The sequence below is a fragment of the Hypanus sabinus genome, chromosome 7, assembly GCF_030144855.1.
Source record: "Hypanus sabinus isolate sHypSab1 chromosome 7, sHypSab1.hap1, whole genome shotgun sequence".
NCBI classification, from domain to species: Eukaryota; Metazoa; Chordata; class Chondrichthyes; order Myliobatiformes; family Dasyatidae; genus Hypanus; species Hypanus sabinus.
In genome coordinates, this window is record NC_082712.1 from 76,919,873 (window position 1) to 76,935,420 (window position 15,548).

At 36.9% G+C, this 15,548-nt stretch overlaps 1 protein-coding gene across 1 annotated transcript in view; it reads right to left on the reverse strand.

The window, feature by feature from the left end:
• ift74 (intraflagellar transport 74) overlaps positions 1–15,548 on the reverse strand; it is a 202,998-nt gene that overhangs the window by 77,723 nt on the left and 109,727 nt on the right. Inside the window, exon 13 of the mRNA XM_059974915.1 lies at positions 11,840–11,893. Within this exon, the coding sequence (XP_059830898.1) occupies positions 11,840–11,893 (54 nt within the window). The remainder of the gene's footprint in view (positions 1–11,839; positions 11,894–15,548) is intronic.

Below are 15,548 nucleotides of genomic sequence, written 5' to 3' on the forward strand. Positions count from 1 at the left end.
GATGACAGCAGAGTAGAGTTTCTGGGAAAAGTGAGGAAGATGCAGGATAGATGTATTCCAAGTGGCAACATAGTACAACCGTGGCTGACAAGGGAAGTCAAAGCTAATGTAAAAGCAAAAGAGAGGGCATACAACAAAGCAAAAAATAATAGGAGGATAGAGGATTGGGTAGCTTTTAAAAACCTACAGAAAGCAACTAAAAGAATCATTAGGAGGGAAATGATGGAAAATGAAAGCAAACTAGCAAACAATATCAAGGTGGATAGATGAAGTTATTTCAAGTATATAAAAAATAAAAGAGCGATGAGAGTGGATGTAGGACTGCTAGAAAATGAATCTGGAGAAATAATAATGGGGAGATGGCAGATAAACTAAATGAGTATTTTGCATCAGTCCTCACTGTGGAAGACACCAGCACTGTGCCAGGTGTTGAAGGGTGTGAGGCAAGAGAAGTAAGTATGGTTACTATCACAAGGGAGAAGGTGCTCAAAAAGCTGAAAGACATAAAGGTGCATAAGTCACCTGGACCAGATGACCTGCAAGCTAGGGTTCTGAAAGAGGTAACAGTAGAGATAGTGGAGGCATTAGTAACGATCTTTCAAGAACCCTAGCATGGTTCTGGAGGACTAGGAAATTGCAAATATCACTCCACTCTTTAAGGAGAGAAGCAGCAGAAAGGAAATTACAGACCAGTTAGCCAGATCTTAGTGGTTGGGAAGGTGTTGGAGTCAACTGTTAAGGATGACATTATGGAGTATTGGTGACACGGGAAAAGATGGGACAAAGTCAGCATGGTTTCCTTAAAGGAAAATCTTGCCTGACAAGCCTGTTGGAATTCTTTGAGGAGATTACAAGTTGGATAGGTAAAGGGGCTGAATGTTATATATTTGAATTTTCAGAAGGCCTTCTACAAGGTGCCACCCATGAGCTGCTTACAAAGCTAAGAGCCCATGGTATTACAGAAAAGTTACCAGCATGTTTAGAACATGACTGAATGGTTGGATCCACTAAGTGGGAATAAAAGGATCTTTTTCTGGTTGCCTGCCAGTAACTAGTGGTGTTCATCAGGAGTCGCTGTTGGGACCGCTTCTTTTTATGCTGTTTATCAATGATTTAGATTATAGAACAGATACCTTTGTTGCCAAGTTTGCAGATGATACGAAATTGGTGGAGGGTCAGGTAGGGGTGAGGAAACAGGAAGGCTGCAGAAGGACTTAGACAAATTAGGAGAATGGGCAAGAAAGTAGCAAATGAAATACAATGCTGGAAAATGCATGGTCATGCACTTTGGTAGAAGAAATAAATACGCAGAGTATTATTCAAACAGGCAAAAAATCCAAAAACCTGAGATGCAAAGGGATTTGGGAGTCCTTGTGCAGAACACCTAAAGGTTAACTTGCAGGGTGAGTCGGGGGTGAGGAAGGCAAATGCAATGCTAGCATTAATTTCAAGAGATCTAGAATATAAGAGCAGTGATGTGATGCTGAGGCTTTATAAGACATTTGTGAGGCCTCACCTTGGGTATTGTGAACAGTTTTAGGCTCCTTGTCTAACAAAAGATGTGCTGATATTGGAGATGGTTCACAGGATGTTCATAGGATGTTTCCGGGAATGAAAGTGTTATCACGTGAGGATCGTTTGATGGCCCTGGGCCTATACTCACCAGAATTTAGAAAGATGAGGGGGGATGTTATTGAAACTATTCAAATGTTGAAAGGACTAGACAGATTAGATTGGAAAGGATGTTTCCCAGGTGGGGGAGTGTTGGACAAGAGTGTACAGCCTCAGGCTAGAAGGGCATCTATTTAAAACAAAGATGCGGGGAATTTTTTTAGCCAGAGGAAGGTGAATTTGTCAAATTTGTTACCACATGCAGCTGTGGAGGCCAAGTCATTGGGTGTATTTAAGGTGGAGATTGATAGGTTCTTGATGGGCCACGGCATCAAATGTTATGGGAAAACATCCAGGGAGTGGTGTTGAGGAGGGGAGAAAAGGATCGGCCTTGATTGAATGGCAGAGCAGACTCGATGGGCCAAATGGCCTAATTCTATGCCTATATCTTATGGACTTGTGTCTGATGGTTTCAATAAGGTCACCCCTCATTCTTCTGAATTCTAATGAATACAGGCCCAAAGTCATTAAATGCTCTTCAAATGACAAACCATTCAAACCTGGACTCATTTTTGTGAACCTCTTTTGAACCCTCTCCAGTTTTAGCACATCCTTTCTAAGATAAGGGGCCCAAACCTGCTCACAATACTCCAAATGAGGCCTCACCAGTGCTTTATAAAATTTCAACATTACATCCTTACTTTTATATTCTAGTCCTCTTCAAATTATTCTTTCTTTTTCAATCTTTTTATTAGTTTTTAAAAAAAACATAACATAATATTATATTACATGTTATGAATACAATAGATTTGAAATTGAGTTGATAACAAGATAACAATATCTTATTAAACTATCAGCAAAAAAGGATCATACAATATCAATCTAATCTATAGTGATTATACATGAAAAGATTAAAAATAATCATCAAAAGAAAAAGAAAAAAATGTAAAATATAAGAAAAAATGTATATTTAAAGAAATAATTAAAAAAAATAAACCTAAGCTAACATGGGCAATAATAATAGTTTATAAGTATATGATAGTGTCAAAAAACTCCGGAACTCCATACCAGAACAAGAATAATAAGAGTAAAGGTCTGGAAGAAGTCAAATTAATTCATATGAAAGTGTCGAATGAACGGTCCCCAAGTTTCTTCAAATTTAATTGATGAATCAAAAATAGTACTTCTAATTTTTTCTAAACTTAAGCAAGAAATAGTTTGAGAAAACTGTTGAAATGTGGTAGGAGGATTTACTTCTTTCTAATTTTGTAATATAGATCTCCTGGCCATTAATGTTACAAAGGCAATCATTCGTCTAATTGAAGGAGAGAATCAACTATCATCTTCATTTGGTATACCAAAAATTGCAGTGATAAAATGAGGTTGTAAATCAATATTCCAAATTGAGGAAATGGTAGCAAATATGTCCTTCCAATAATTATGTAAAGTAGGACATGACCAAAACATGTGGGTCAATGAAGCCACATCTAAATGACATCTGTCACATTGAGGATTAACATGAGAATAAAACCGAGCAAGCTTATCTTTAGACATATGAGCTCTATGTACAACCTTAAATTGTATTAATGCATATTTAGCACATATAGAAGAATTAACCATTTGTAAATTTTTTTCCCATTTTTCCGTTGAAATATTGTATTGAAGTTCTTTTTCCCATTCCTGTTTAATTCTACCTGATATCTCTGGTTGTATCTTCATAATCATATTATAAATAAGAGCCACTAATCTCTTCTGACAGGGATTTAAAGTAAAAATCATATCTGAAAAATCTATCAAAGTTGAATTAGGAAAGGATGGTAAAACTTTATACAAAAAGTTTCTAATTTGTAAGTATCTAAAAAAATTAGATTTAGGTAATTTAAATTTGTTAGAAAGTTGATCAAAAGACATCAAACTACCTTCAGAAAAAAGATCGCGAAAACATATTATACCTTTCCTTTTCCATATACTAAAAGCTTGATCTGTTAAAGAGGGTTTAAAGAAAAAATTAAGTAAGATAGGGCTATCAAGAACAAAGTTTTTTAGAGTAAAAAATTTACGAAATTGAAACCAAATTCGTAATGTATGTTTGACAATAGGGTTAGATATCTGTTTATTAAGTTTAGCTAAATCAACAGGGAGAGAAGAGCCAAGAACAGAAAATAAAGAATATCCTTGTGTACCGTTACATTCTAAATTTACCCACTGTGGGCACAATGGTAAATCTAAATCTAATTTCCAGTATAATAAATTCCGAATATTATTCGCCCAATAATAAAATCTAAAATTGGGTAAAGCTAAACCACCATCTTTTTTAGACTTCTGTAACTGTCTTTTACTTAATCTGGGGTTTTTATTTTGCCACACAAATGAGGAAATTTTTGAATCAATGCTATCAAAAAAAGACTTAGGAATAAAAATTGGTAAGGCTTGAAATAAATATAAAAATTTCGGTAAAATCATCATTTTAACAGCATTGATCCGACCAACCAATGATAAGGATAAAGGAGACCATCTAGTAGTAAGTTGTTGAATTTGATGAAGCATAGGTAAAAAATTCAATCTGAAAAAATCTTTATATTTCTTGGTAATTTTTATACCTAAATAAAATTATTAAAATTAAATGGTATCCTGTCATTCAGTAAAGTTTGTGCATTTAAAGGGAAAAGTTCACTCTTATCCAAATTTAATTTGTAACCAGAAAAACTACCAAATTGAACCAACAAGGATAGAATAGCGGGAATAGAATTATCAGGATCAGAAATATATAACAGCAAGTCATCAGCATAGAGCCATAACTTGTATAATTTCTCATTACGGGTAATACCAGAAATATTAGGGGATTCACGAATAGCAATGGCTAAAGGTTCTAATGCAATATTAAATAATAAAGGACTTAAGGGACAACCTTGTCTCGTACCACGAGATAATTGAAAAAAGAGGATCTATAATTATTCGTAAGAACAGAAGCAACAGGTTTATAATATATTAATTTAATCCATGATATAAAATTAGAACTAAAATTAAAATTCAAGGCATTAAATAAGTATGTCCATTCAACTCTATCAAAAGCTTTTTCAGCATCTAATGAAATAACACATTCTGGGATTGTGGGTGAGGAAGTGTAAATTATATTAATTAATTTTCTAACATTAAAAAAGGAGTATCGGTTCCTAATGAAACCAGTTTGATCTCCTGAAATAATCTGTGATAGTACCTTTTCTAACCTAATAGCTAAAATTTTTGTAAGAATCTTAGAGTCTACATTTAATAACGATATAGGGCGATAAGATGCACATAAAGTAGGGTCTTTATCTTTTTTAAGAATTAAAGAGATAGTAGCTTCATAAAAGGACTGGGGTAGTCTCTTCTTAATAAATGCATCATTAAAGATTTCACATAGCCAAGGGGAAAGCAAAGAAGAAAAAGTTTTTAAAAATTCTATAATATAACCATCAGGGCCAGGAGCTTTCCCTGAATTCATCGATGAAATAGCCTCTCCTACCTCAGCCATAGAAATAGGAGCATCAAATAAACTTCGATCTTCATCTGTCAATTTGGGAATATTCAAATTGTTAAAAAAATTATCCATCATAGACAGATCACCATCAAATTCTGATTGATATTAAGATTTATAAAAATCTTGGAAAGTATTATTAATTTCTTTATGATCCGTAGTCAGATTACCATCTTGTTTACACATTTTAATAATTTGTCGCTTAGTCGAAATAGCTTTTAATTGATTAGCTAACAATTTACCAGTTCGATCACTATGGATATAAAACTGAGCCCTGGTCCTAATTAATTGATTCTCAATTGAAGAAGATAACAGTAAGCTATGTTCCATTTGCAGTTCAACTCTCTTCTTATAAAGTTCCTTGGTAGGAGTAACGGAATAAATCTTATCAATTTCTTTAATTTTATCCACCAATAAAGCTATATCTAAATATCTTTGTTTTCTTTTACCAGCAGAATATGAGATAATTTGTCCACGAATAAAAGCCTTAAAAGAGTCCCAAAGTATTCCTCTGTCAATCTCTTCGGTATAGTTTGTTGAAAAAAATAAGTCAATTTGCTGTTTTATGAAGGTAATAAATTCTGGATCTTGAAACAAAGTAGCGTTGAGTCTCCAAGATCTAGTATTAATGAAAGAGTCTGAAATCTTGATAGATAACTTCAAAGGTGCATGATCCGAAATAGCAATAGAATCATATTTACAGTCAAAAACATCTGCTAATAAACGATGATCAATAAGAAAATAATCAATTCTAGAATAACTGATATACACGTGAAAAAAACGAAAATTCTTTATCTTTAGGGTTCAAAAACTGCCATATTTCAGTAATTCCCGATTCGACCATAAAAGAGTTAATAAGTAAAGCTGATCTATTCGGAAGAGTTCGAATAGGTTTAGATCTATCCATCAAAGGATTCAAACAACAATTGAAATCTCCACCCATTATCAACATATATTCATTTAGATTAGGAAGGGTAGTAAATAAACGTTTAAAAAATTCAGGGCAGTCAAAATTTGGAGTGTAAATATTAACTAAAGCCACTTTTCGGTTAAAAAGTGAACCAGTAATCAACAAAAATCTGCCCTGTGGATCAGATATAATTTCATGATGTATAAACAAGATTGAGGGGTCTATAAAAACAGACACACCCCTAATTTTAGAAGTACAATTCGAATGAAATTGTTGACCCTTCCAGAACCTAAAAACGCGTTGATTATCCTCCCTCCTAATATGGGTCTCCTGTACAAAGATAATATTAGCATTTAGTCTATGGAATACTTTAAATATTTTTTTACGTTTAATCGGATGATTTAAACCATTAGTATTCCAAGAAATAAAATTAATTGACTTATCCATCATGCTAATATTAATTGTATATACCATGAAAGGTTGAAAAAAACACATAACCCATAATTCAGGAAGAAGGAAAAATGGTACAGGAGCAACCGGAGAACATGACACCTCACCAATATTAATAATTTGAAGTCGGCCCATGAACTAAAGGCAAAAAAATAAAAAGCAAAAGTGTGAAAAAAGATCCCTACCCCCTCCCCCCACCCCTCGAAAGAAAGCCAAGCGGCAGGCGCATAAACTAACACTAATATTACCCCCATTTCAAGATGGCAGCTCCATGAAAAGATAAAAAAAAACTATATAACACCCAGATTTAAATATAGGGTTGCAAAGAGAAAGTGTATATCAATCAGAATGAAAAAAAATAATATAATAAAACAAACGATCATTAATAAAAAAAAGTATAAACATTAAAATTTGAAAGTGTAATATACCTTTAAAAAAAATTCCATGTTCAAATACAAGAAAAATGACGTTTCAAAAGCAAAGACTTATGGGAAGAAGAAACGACATTTTGAAAAAGCCATATTACAAAATATAAATGTAAGTTCAATGATCTATTAAAAAATTTAATAAAAAAAGTTATCAAAATAGGATTAAAAAAAGATTTAATAGACACTACAATATATAATAAAAAAAAGACCAATAAATCCAAAACATGCGTCCCATTTCCAAGTGCAGGCAAACAAATAAATGCTTACAGAAAGCAAAGACTTATGGGAAGAAGAAACGACATCTTAAAAAAAGTAAATCCTTATTACAAAATATAAACATGTATATCCAAAACAGAAAAAATAATAAAAAAAGAGATATTATAAAAAATTAAAAGAGCATCTATAAATGATGATGATAGTAAAAAAAAAAGAAACCAGACCCGTAGATCAGGATAAGAAGTTATAACCCAGCTTCATAGGTTAAAACTTAAAATGAAATGGCATCTTCTCTCCAAAAAATCTTCAACATAACACATAGTTCAACTTGCACTAGAAGATCGATATTCTTCAACGAATTTCTTCGCTTCTTCCGGAGTATTAAAAAATTGCTGACTGTTGTCGTTCAACGTAATTCTAAGATTCGCTGGAAATCTTAAAGCTTGTTTAAGTCCAATCGAATGAATCTCTGCCATCACTGGCTTAAAAGCGATTCTCGCTCTCATTACTTCAAATGAATAATCCTCAACAATTCGAAATGTGTTGCTGTTGTGAGAAATCATACCTTTTTTACGAGCTAATCGAATTAAAAGCTCTTTCTCCTGAGGATAATGAAGGCGAACAATCACAGCTCGTGGTTTGCCACTCGCAGCCGAAAACCTCGCAACTCTGTGAGCGCGGTCGATAACAGGTTTAGTATGCAAACCTTCAGCACCGAAAATTTCCCACAATAATTTAGAGAAAAATTCAGTTAAATCACCGGACTCGACTTTTTCGGGGAACCCGATAATTCGCAAATTCTGTCTGCGAGATCGATTTTCAAGATCAGTAATTTTAAACTTATACTGATCTAATGTTTTAACAGTCGAGTGTACCTTCTCCTCCAGCGCTTCAATTGTACATACTTTTTCGCAAATTAATTTTTCAAGAGTCGTGATCTTATCTTCATGCCGCTGAATATCTGATGCCTGCGATTGAAGCTTAGTATCAAGCGATCTAACAACTCCTTCGAGTTCAGATATTTTCGTGGTAAACTTATTTTCCAAACTTGCCAGTTTACTTTCCAATTTACTTTCTAGCCTGCTTTCCAGAGTTGCAAGTTTAGCATCCAGAAGATGAGAAATAGCGTCGATGGATAAAGAATCCTTAGACAATTTCTTGCTTGTAGCCATTTTAAGTTTGACAAGATTAAATCAAATATTGTTTTAGGAAAAAAAAAGTTAATCAAAAGTATCAACTCATATGATTAGGTTCGAAAAGATTTGATTAAAGGGTGATTATAGTTGAAAAAGTGAAGAGCGCCTAAAAGGCAGATGCTTACGTCGCCATCTTGAAACTCCCTAGTCCTCTTCAAATCAAAGCTAAAGTTACATTTGCCTTCCTCACCACAAACTCAACCTGCAAATTAACCTTCAGGGAACCCCACACAAGGACTCACATGTCCCTTTGCAACTCAGTTTTTTGTATTTTCTCCCAATTTAGAGAATAGTCAACCCTTTAGTTTCTTCTACCAAAGTGCATGATCATACACTTCCCGACATTTGACATTTCTTTTCCCATTCACTTAATCTAATTCTGTATCCTCTCTACTTTCTGAAAACTACCTGCCCCTCCACCTACCTTCACATCATCTGCAAACTTTGCAACAAAGCCATCAATTCATCATCCATATCATTGACATATAATGTAAAAAGAAACGGTCCCAACACAGACCCCTGTGCAACACCACTAGTCACTGGCAGCCAGCCAGAAAAGGCCCCATTTATTCCCACTCTTTGCCTCCTGCCAATCAGTCACTGCTTTATCCATGCTAGAATCTTTCCTGTAATATGACGGTCTCGTAGCTTGTTAAGCAGCCTCTTGTGTGGCACCTTGTCAAAGGCGAAGGCCTTTTGGAAGAAATTCCAATTACACAACATCAACTGATTCCCGTTTGTCTATCCTGCTTGTTATTTCTTTGAAGAATTCCAGAAGAGTTGTCAATTAAGATTTTCCCTTGAGAAAACCATACTGACTACTGCCTATTTTATCATGTGCTACCAAGTACACTGCAATCTCATTCTTAGTAATCGACTCCAACATCTTCCCAATCACTTAGGTCAGACTAACTGACCTAAAGTTTCCTTTCTTCTGCCTCTCTCTCCCTTCTTGAAGAGTGGATTGACATTTGCAATTTTCCCATCTCCGGCACCATTCCAGAATCTAGTGATTCTTGATAGATCATTACTAATGCCTCCACGATCTCATCAGCTGCCTCCTTTAGCAATCTGGGGTGCACACCATCTGGTCCAGGGGTATTATTTACTTTCAAGCCTTTCAGTTTCCAAATAACCTTCTCTCTAGTTATGGTATCTTCACATACTTTCTACCCCCGACACCTGAAACTTCCACCATATTACCAGTGTCTTTCACAGTGATGACGCATGCAAAATATTTATTCAGTCTGTCCGCCATTTTGTTGTACCCCATCATTACCTCTCCAGCATCCTTTTCTAGTGGTCCGATATCCACTCTCACCTCTCTTTTACACTTTAAGTAACTGAGAAAACTTTTGGTATCCTCTTTAATATTATTGGCTACCTTACTTTCATATTCCATCTTTAACTTCTTAATAATGACATTTTTAGTTGACTGTTAGTTTTTAAAAACTTCCAACCTACTAACTCCCCACTAATTATTGCTCTATTATGTGCACTCTCTTTGACTTTTATGTTGGCTTTGACTTTTCTTGTTAGCCATGGTTATGTTTTCTTTCCTTTAGAATACTTCTTCTTTGGAATGTATGTACTGTACCCTGGGCCTTCCAAGTTGCTTCCACAAATTCCAGCCATTGCTACTCTGCCATCATCCTTGCCAGTATTCTTTTCCAATCAATTCTGACTATCTCCTCTTTCATGCCTCTGTAATTGCCTTCACTCCACTGTAAACAGAAATTTACATTACAGGTAGTCCCCAAGTTATGAACGGCCGAGTTACGGACAATTTGTACTTACAAACTGAGGAAGGAGAACGCCATCTGCCATTTTAAGTCAGATCACAACGCTGTCCGCCATTTTAAGTTGCTGCCATTAACACTGTGTTGAGTGTGTAACTTTGTATTTGGCTTAAATATTTCTAAGCAAGATTCACCCTGACCCCCCCCCCCCCACCCCATTATGGTTGGCTGGTGGCGCAGTGTGATTAGCACTGGGCTCAAGAATGGAGGTTCCCAAGTTCGGTCCAGTGACAGGTCGCTCCCATATCGGGTTGTTGTCGATCCAGTGACTCCCGTACCATCCGTGCTGGGTTGATGTCAAGCTTGCAATTCAACCTCGTAAAAAAAAACACTGCCACCTCCAGTTTAAATTCCCACGTGGAATATTGTGGAGGGTCAAATACCCAAACCCAGCACAGCCCCCACTTGTCTCATTTAATCTGTCTCAGTGCGGTGCACTTTAGGACCCGGGGAATTCAGTGCAGTCGTCCTTAGGACCCAGCAGACCTTGGGAGCCCGCGGAGGTCGGGACCCACCGCCCACAGTGCTTCTGTTCCGTTGATGGGAAGCAATCGTGATTGAAAATAAAGTGGAAATAATAAAGTGTTTGGAAAGAAGTGAAATGCCATCGGTCATTGGAAAAGCGTTAGGCTACAGTTGGTGAATGATCTGAACAATTTTAAAGGATAAAGTGAGAATAATGGAGCATGTAACAGGCCCTGCCCTGATAAAAGCTACAATTATTACTAAGCAACGCAGTGGTTTAATCATTGGAATACATATGTTTCTTAAGTGTTTTATATGCATAGAAAGGTAAAATATATACTATATACTAAGGCAAGCGTTTGACTAACTGACGCTAAATAATACCGGATGTACTTGTTCTGACTTACGTACAAATCCGACTTAAAGACAGACTCAGGAACGGAACTCATTCTTAGACTTAGGACTGCCTGTATTTTCACTAATTTTTCCGTTTGATTTTTGACCCACCTAATGAACACCCTTGCACTAACATGCTAAGCAACTCCAGCCATGTTTTCTTTGGTCATAACCTACAGTTCTCAAACTTATCCCACTGCCTCACTCTGCCTTCACAGCCCTGTCTGACTCCAAACTCATCCCACTTCCACATGCTTCCACAGCCTGTGTCAGTCCCCATACTAACAACACTGCCCCATACTCCCCCCACAGCCGTGTCAATCTGTAAATTAATCTAACTGCTCCACTCTCTCCCCACAGCCCTGCGTCAGTCCCCAAACTAAACCTACTGATAATGTAAATTTATTATCGAAGTACATATATGTCATCATGGGCAACCCTGATATTTGTTTTCCTGAAGGCATACTCAGTAAATCCAATAACCATAATAGAAACAATGGCTTGTCCCTGCAGCCCTTCTTGAGTAAAGGCATAACATCAGTCATCCTTCAATGTTCTGGTACCCAACCCATGGTTAATAAAGATTTTTTTAAATCTCTGCAAGGGTCACAATATTTTATTCTCTTGCTTCACACAATATTCTAGGATATACTTGGTCAGGTACTGAGTAATTTAAAACTCTGCAAGCATAATGAATGAGATGGTTTACAAAACCCAGAATATACTTTGCAAGTGATTATCCTTTTCACCTTGCACTTCCATGAAGGTTAAATAATGTAAAACAATTTATATCCTGATTTAACAATCAATTTGGAAAGCACAGGTTAAAATGCATATATTATTAAACTCACCATCCATTGTTTCTTCTCTTTTCTTCAGCTCTTTGTACTTTTGATTGCGCTCTCCTAAGAAAAGGATAGCCAGTCTGTCATTCACTTCACATCAATAACTAATGCAAAACAGAATGTTTCCTCTGTGGCAATGCCCTGCAATGCATAAGCATTTCAAGATGTGCAACATACTCATTTTCTTCTTGCTGATTCTGTCAGAGTAAGTTCATTGGACTGACAGACATTTCAGGAAGTCTTTCTCAATGAGCAAGTAACTGTTTTAAGAGCTGGGGTGTTGGATTTTAAGAAGGATCTTGTGGTCTGAATGGATGACTGAAGATGGGTGGGAACATTTGAGCCTTTACTCCTTGAAGCATAAGAGACCTGAGGGATGATTTCAGAGAGGGCATAATAGGGTGATCAGTCTTTTTCCAGTGTTAGGCATCAAAAACTAGAGGACATAGCTTTCAGGTTAGTGGTGAAATGTATTATAAGAATCTGAAGGGCAACCTTTTTATACTGCAAATGATAGATATATGGAACCAGCTACCAGAGAAATGGCTGAACCTGTACATTAAGAAGTATTGTGCATTGATAAAGGTGTGACAAGAGCTTAGAGGAATATAGGTTAAGTGCTAAGAAATGGGATTTCCTTGGCATAGGCAAATATTGTCCTCAATCATTCCTCAAGCTTACTTTATTTACTGGTGCACAAGAACAGCTTGCCCCTGTCACCAAATTGTTCTGAAGTTTGAACAAAGAAGTGCCATTTTTATACAGAAATAGACTAGTTTGATACAGCAATTGATCCATTTGAAATCTGTGTATCTCTGAATCCCACCTTTTGCATATCTGAGTAATAGACAATACAATATACATATTTAAGGTGCTAATAATGAATTAAATCTACTTGTTAAAGGCTATTAATAGGAAGTATTGCCCTAGAAATCTCCATTTCCATCTTTATCTTGTCTCGGTATGCTTAAGTGACCTTAGTTCCCAGGTTTGAACAGAAAAGTTGTACAAGGGAGAGCTGGACTTTCAAGGGCCATGTTCAAAGTGGATGGCTGCACCATATCCTAACAATGTCAGCTTATCATGATGACTCTTGTCTTTTTGAAAATCTGCACTCATAACAGGCTATACAAAGGTGTGTCCAGCTCTCAAAGGTTTTGTACAGCTTGAAACCGTACAGTATCTGCACTCAGTTCTGTCAGCAAAAGTGTGGTTTGGGACAAGCTGTTTTCTGGCAAAAGTGTACTTAGTAAGTGGGAGGTTTTCACAAATGACATTTTCAGAATGCAAAGCTTCTATGTATCAGAATAAAAGGTAGATAACATTTGTAAGGAACCTTCATCTTCAAGGGATATTGAAGCACTGGTTAAGAAAAAAAAGTGTATTGCAGGTGTGGGTAGGTAGAAACAATTGAGGCTCTTACAAAAGAAATCAGGAAGGTTAAAAGGAGGCATAAGGTTGCCCCAGCAGAAAAGGTGAAAGAGGACCCTAAAGGATTCCATGGATTGCAAGGGACAAAATAGGTCCTCTGGGAGATCAGAATGGTATTCCATGCATAGAGTTAAGAGATGGGAGGACACCTTAAATGAAATTTTTGCATCTGTATTTATTCAGGAGACACACAGTCTTTAGAAGTGAGGCCATGCTGATTCCGTTGTTGTTTGTCATCTATATTAATGATCTGGATGATAATGTTGTAAACTGCATCAGAAAATTTGTGAATGACACCAAGATTGGGGGTGTAGTGAACAGCGAGAAAGCCTACCATGGCTAGCTTGAAAAATGAGCTGATAAATCACAGATGAAATTTAATGCAGACAAAGTCTTGCTCTTCGATAGGACCAACCAGGTTAGGTTTTGAACAGTGAACAGTAGGGCACTGAGGAGTACAGTTGAACAAAGAGAATTGGGAATAAGGGTCCATAATTCATTGAAACTGGTGGCACAGGTAGATGGGTTCATAAGGAATGCATTTGACAAACTGGCCTTTATAAATGAAAGCACTGAGTACTAGAAATGGGAGGTTTATGTTATATAGGTTATATAGGACATTGATGAGGCATTGAGTATTGTGTGCAGTGTTGGTTACTAACCTAAAGGACAGATGAAAGTAAGGTTGAAAGTAATGTTCCATACACATATGTGTTAGTTGATTATTTGGTCACATAGGTGTAGTAGGGAGACATGAACTCATTGCCTGGAATGTGGAAGACTGATTGGTGACTTAATCAAGGTATATATGTAAGATCATGAGGTCATAAACAGGGTGAAAGTACATAGTTTGTTCTTCCATGAAAGGGGTGCTAAATACAAGAGGGCATAGGTTTTAGAAGATGATGAGAGATTTAAAAGGGACATCAGGGGCAGCTTGGTATGCTGTTTCCATACCATGCTGCAATGCATGAAGTCTGACTGAAGCAGGTGGGAATCTCACACTGCTGAAGCGAGAGGTTAAAGATCTCAATTAATACTCCAGCCTGTTGATCGCATAGGTCTTCAGTACTTGGACAGGTTCCCCATCAGGGCTGTATGCTTTTCAAGGCTTCACCTTCCTGAAGGCTGTTCACACATTGCCCTCAAAGTCTAAAATTGCAAGATCATTGGGCACTGTGCGATTTTATGATAGGTTCTCCATGCTTTGACGGTCAAAGCAAGCACAGAAGGCATTGAGCTCATCTGGAAGCGAAGCCCTGTTGTCACAGATGTCACTTTACTTTATAAGAGGTGAGGGCATTCAAGCCTTGTCACAACTGTCGATCATCCTTCATTGTATCAAGTTTTATATGGAGTTTCCACTTCACCCGTCAGATGGCTTTCCAGACATTGCACCTGGACCTCTTGTAACTTTCTTAGTCATCGGACATGAATACCTCCGACCTGGCTCAGCAGATTGTGCATCTCATGGTTCATCCAGGAATATTCTCCAGAGATGCACTGACCATGAAGACTAAGTGCTCAAGCATTTGATTTTTGATCCACACAAGAGCAAGGTATTGCTTTTTGGGAAGTCATTCCAGGATATGACTTTCAAGGTAGGTTTCTGTGGAGTGTTTACCATAGCATTGGAGAGGGATAAGGAACAGACAAGTTAGGAAAGCATTTAATTGGAGTAAGGGGAAATATGAGGTTATCAAGCAGGAACTTGGAAGCACAAACTGGGAACAGATGTTCTCAGGGAACTGTACGGAAGAAATGTGGCAAATGTTCAGGGGATACTTCCATGGAGTTCTGCGTAGCTACATTCCAATGAGACAGGGACAGGATGGTGGGGTACAGGAACGGTGGTGTACAAATGTTGTTGTAAATCTAGTCAAGAAGAAGATCCTATGAAAGTTCAAAAAACTAGGTAATGATAGAGATCTAGAAGATTAAAAGGCTAGCAGGAAGGAGCTTAATAAAGAAATTAGGAGAGCCAGAAGGGGCCATGAGAAGGCCTTGGTGGACAGGATTAAGGAAAACGCCAAGGCATTCCACAGTATATGAAAAGCAAGAGGATAAGATGTGGGAGAATAGGACCAATCAAGTGTGACAGTGGAAAAGTGTGTATGGATCCAGAGGAGATAGCAGAGGTACTTAATGAGAACTTTGCTTCAGTATTCACTACAGAAGAGGATCTTGGCGATTGTAGGAATGCCTTACAGCAGACTGAAAAGCTTGAGCAAGTAGATATTAAGAAAGAGGATGTGCTGGAGCTTTTGGAAAACATCAAGTTGGT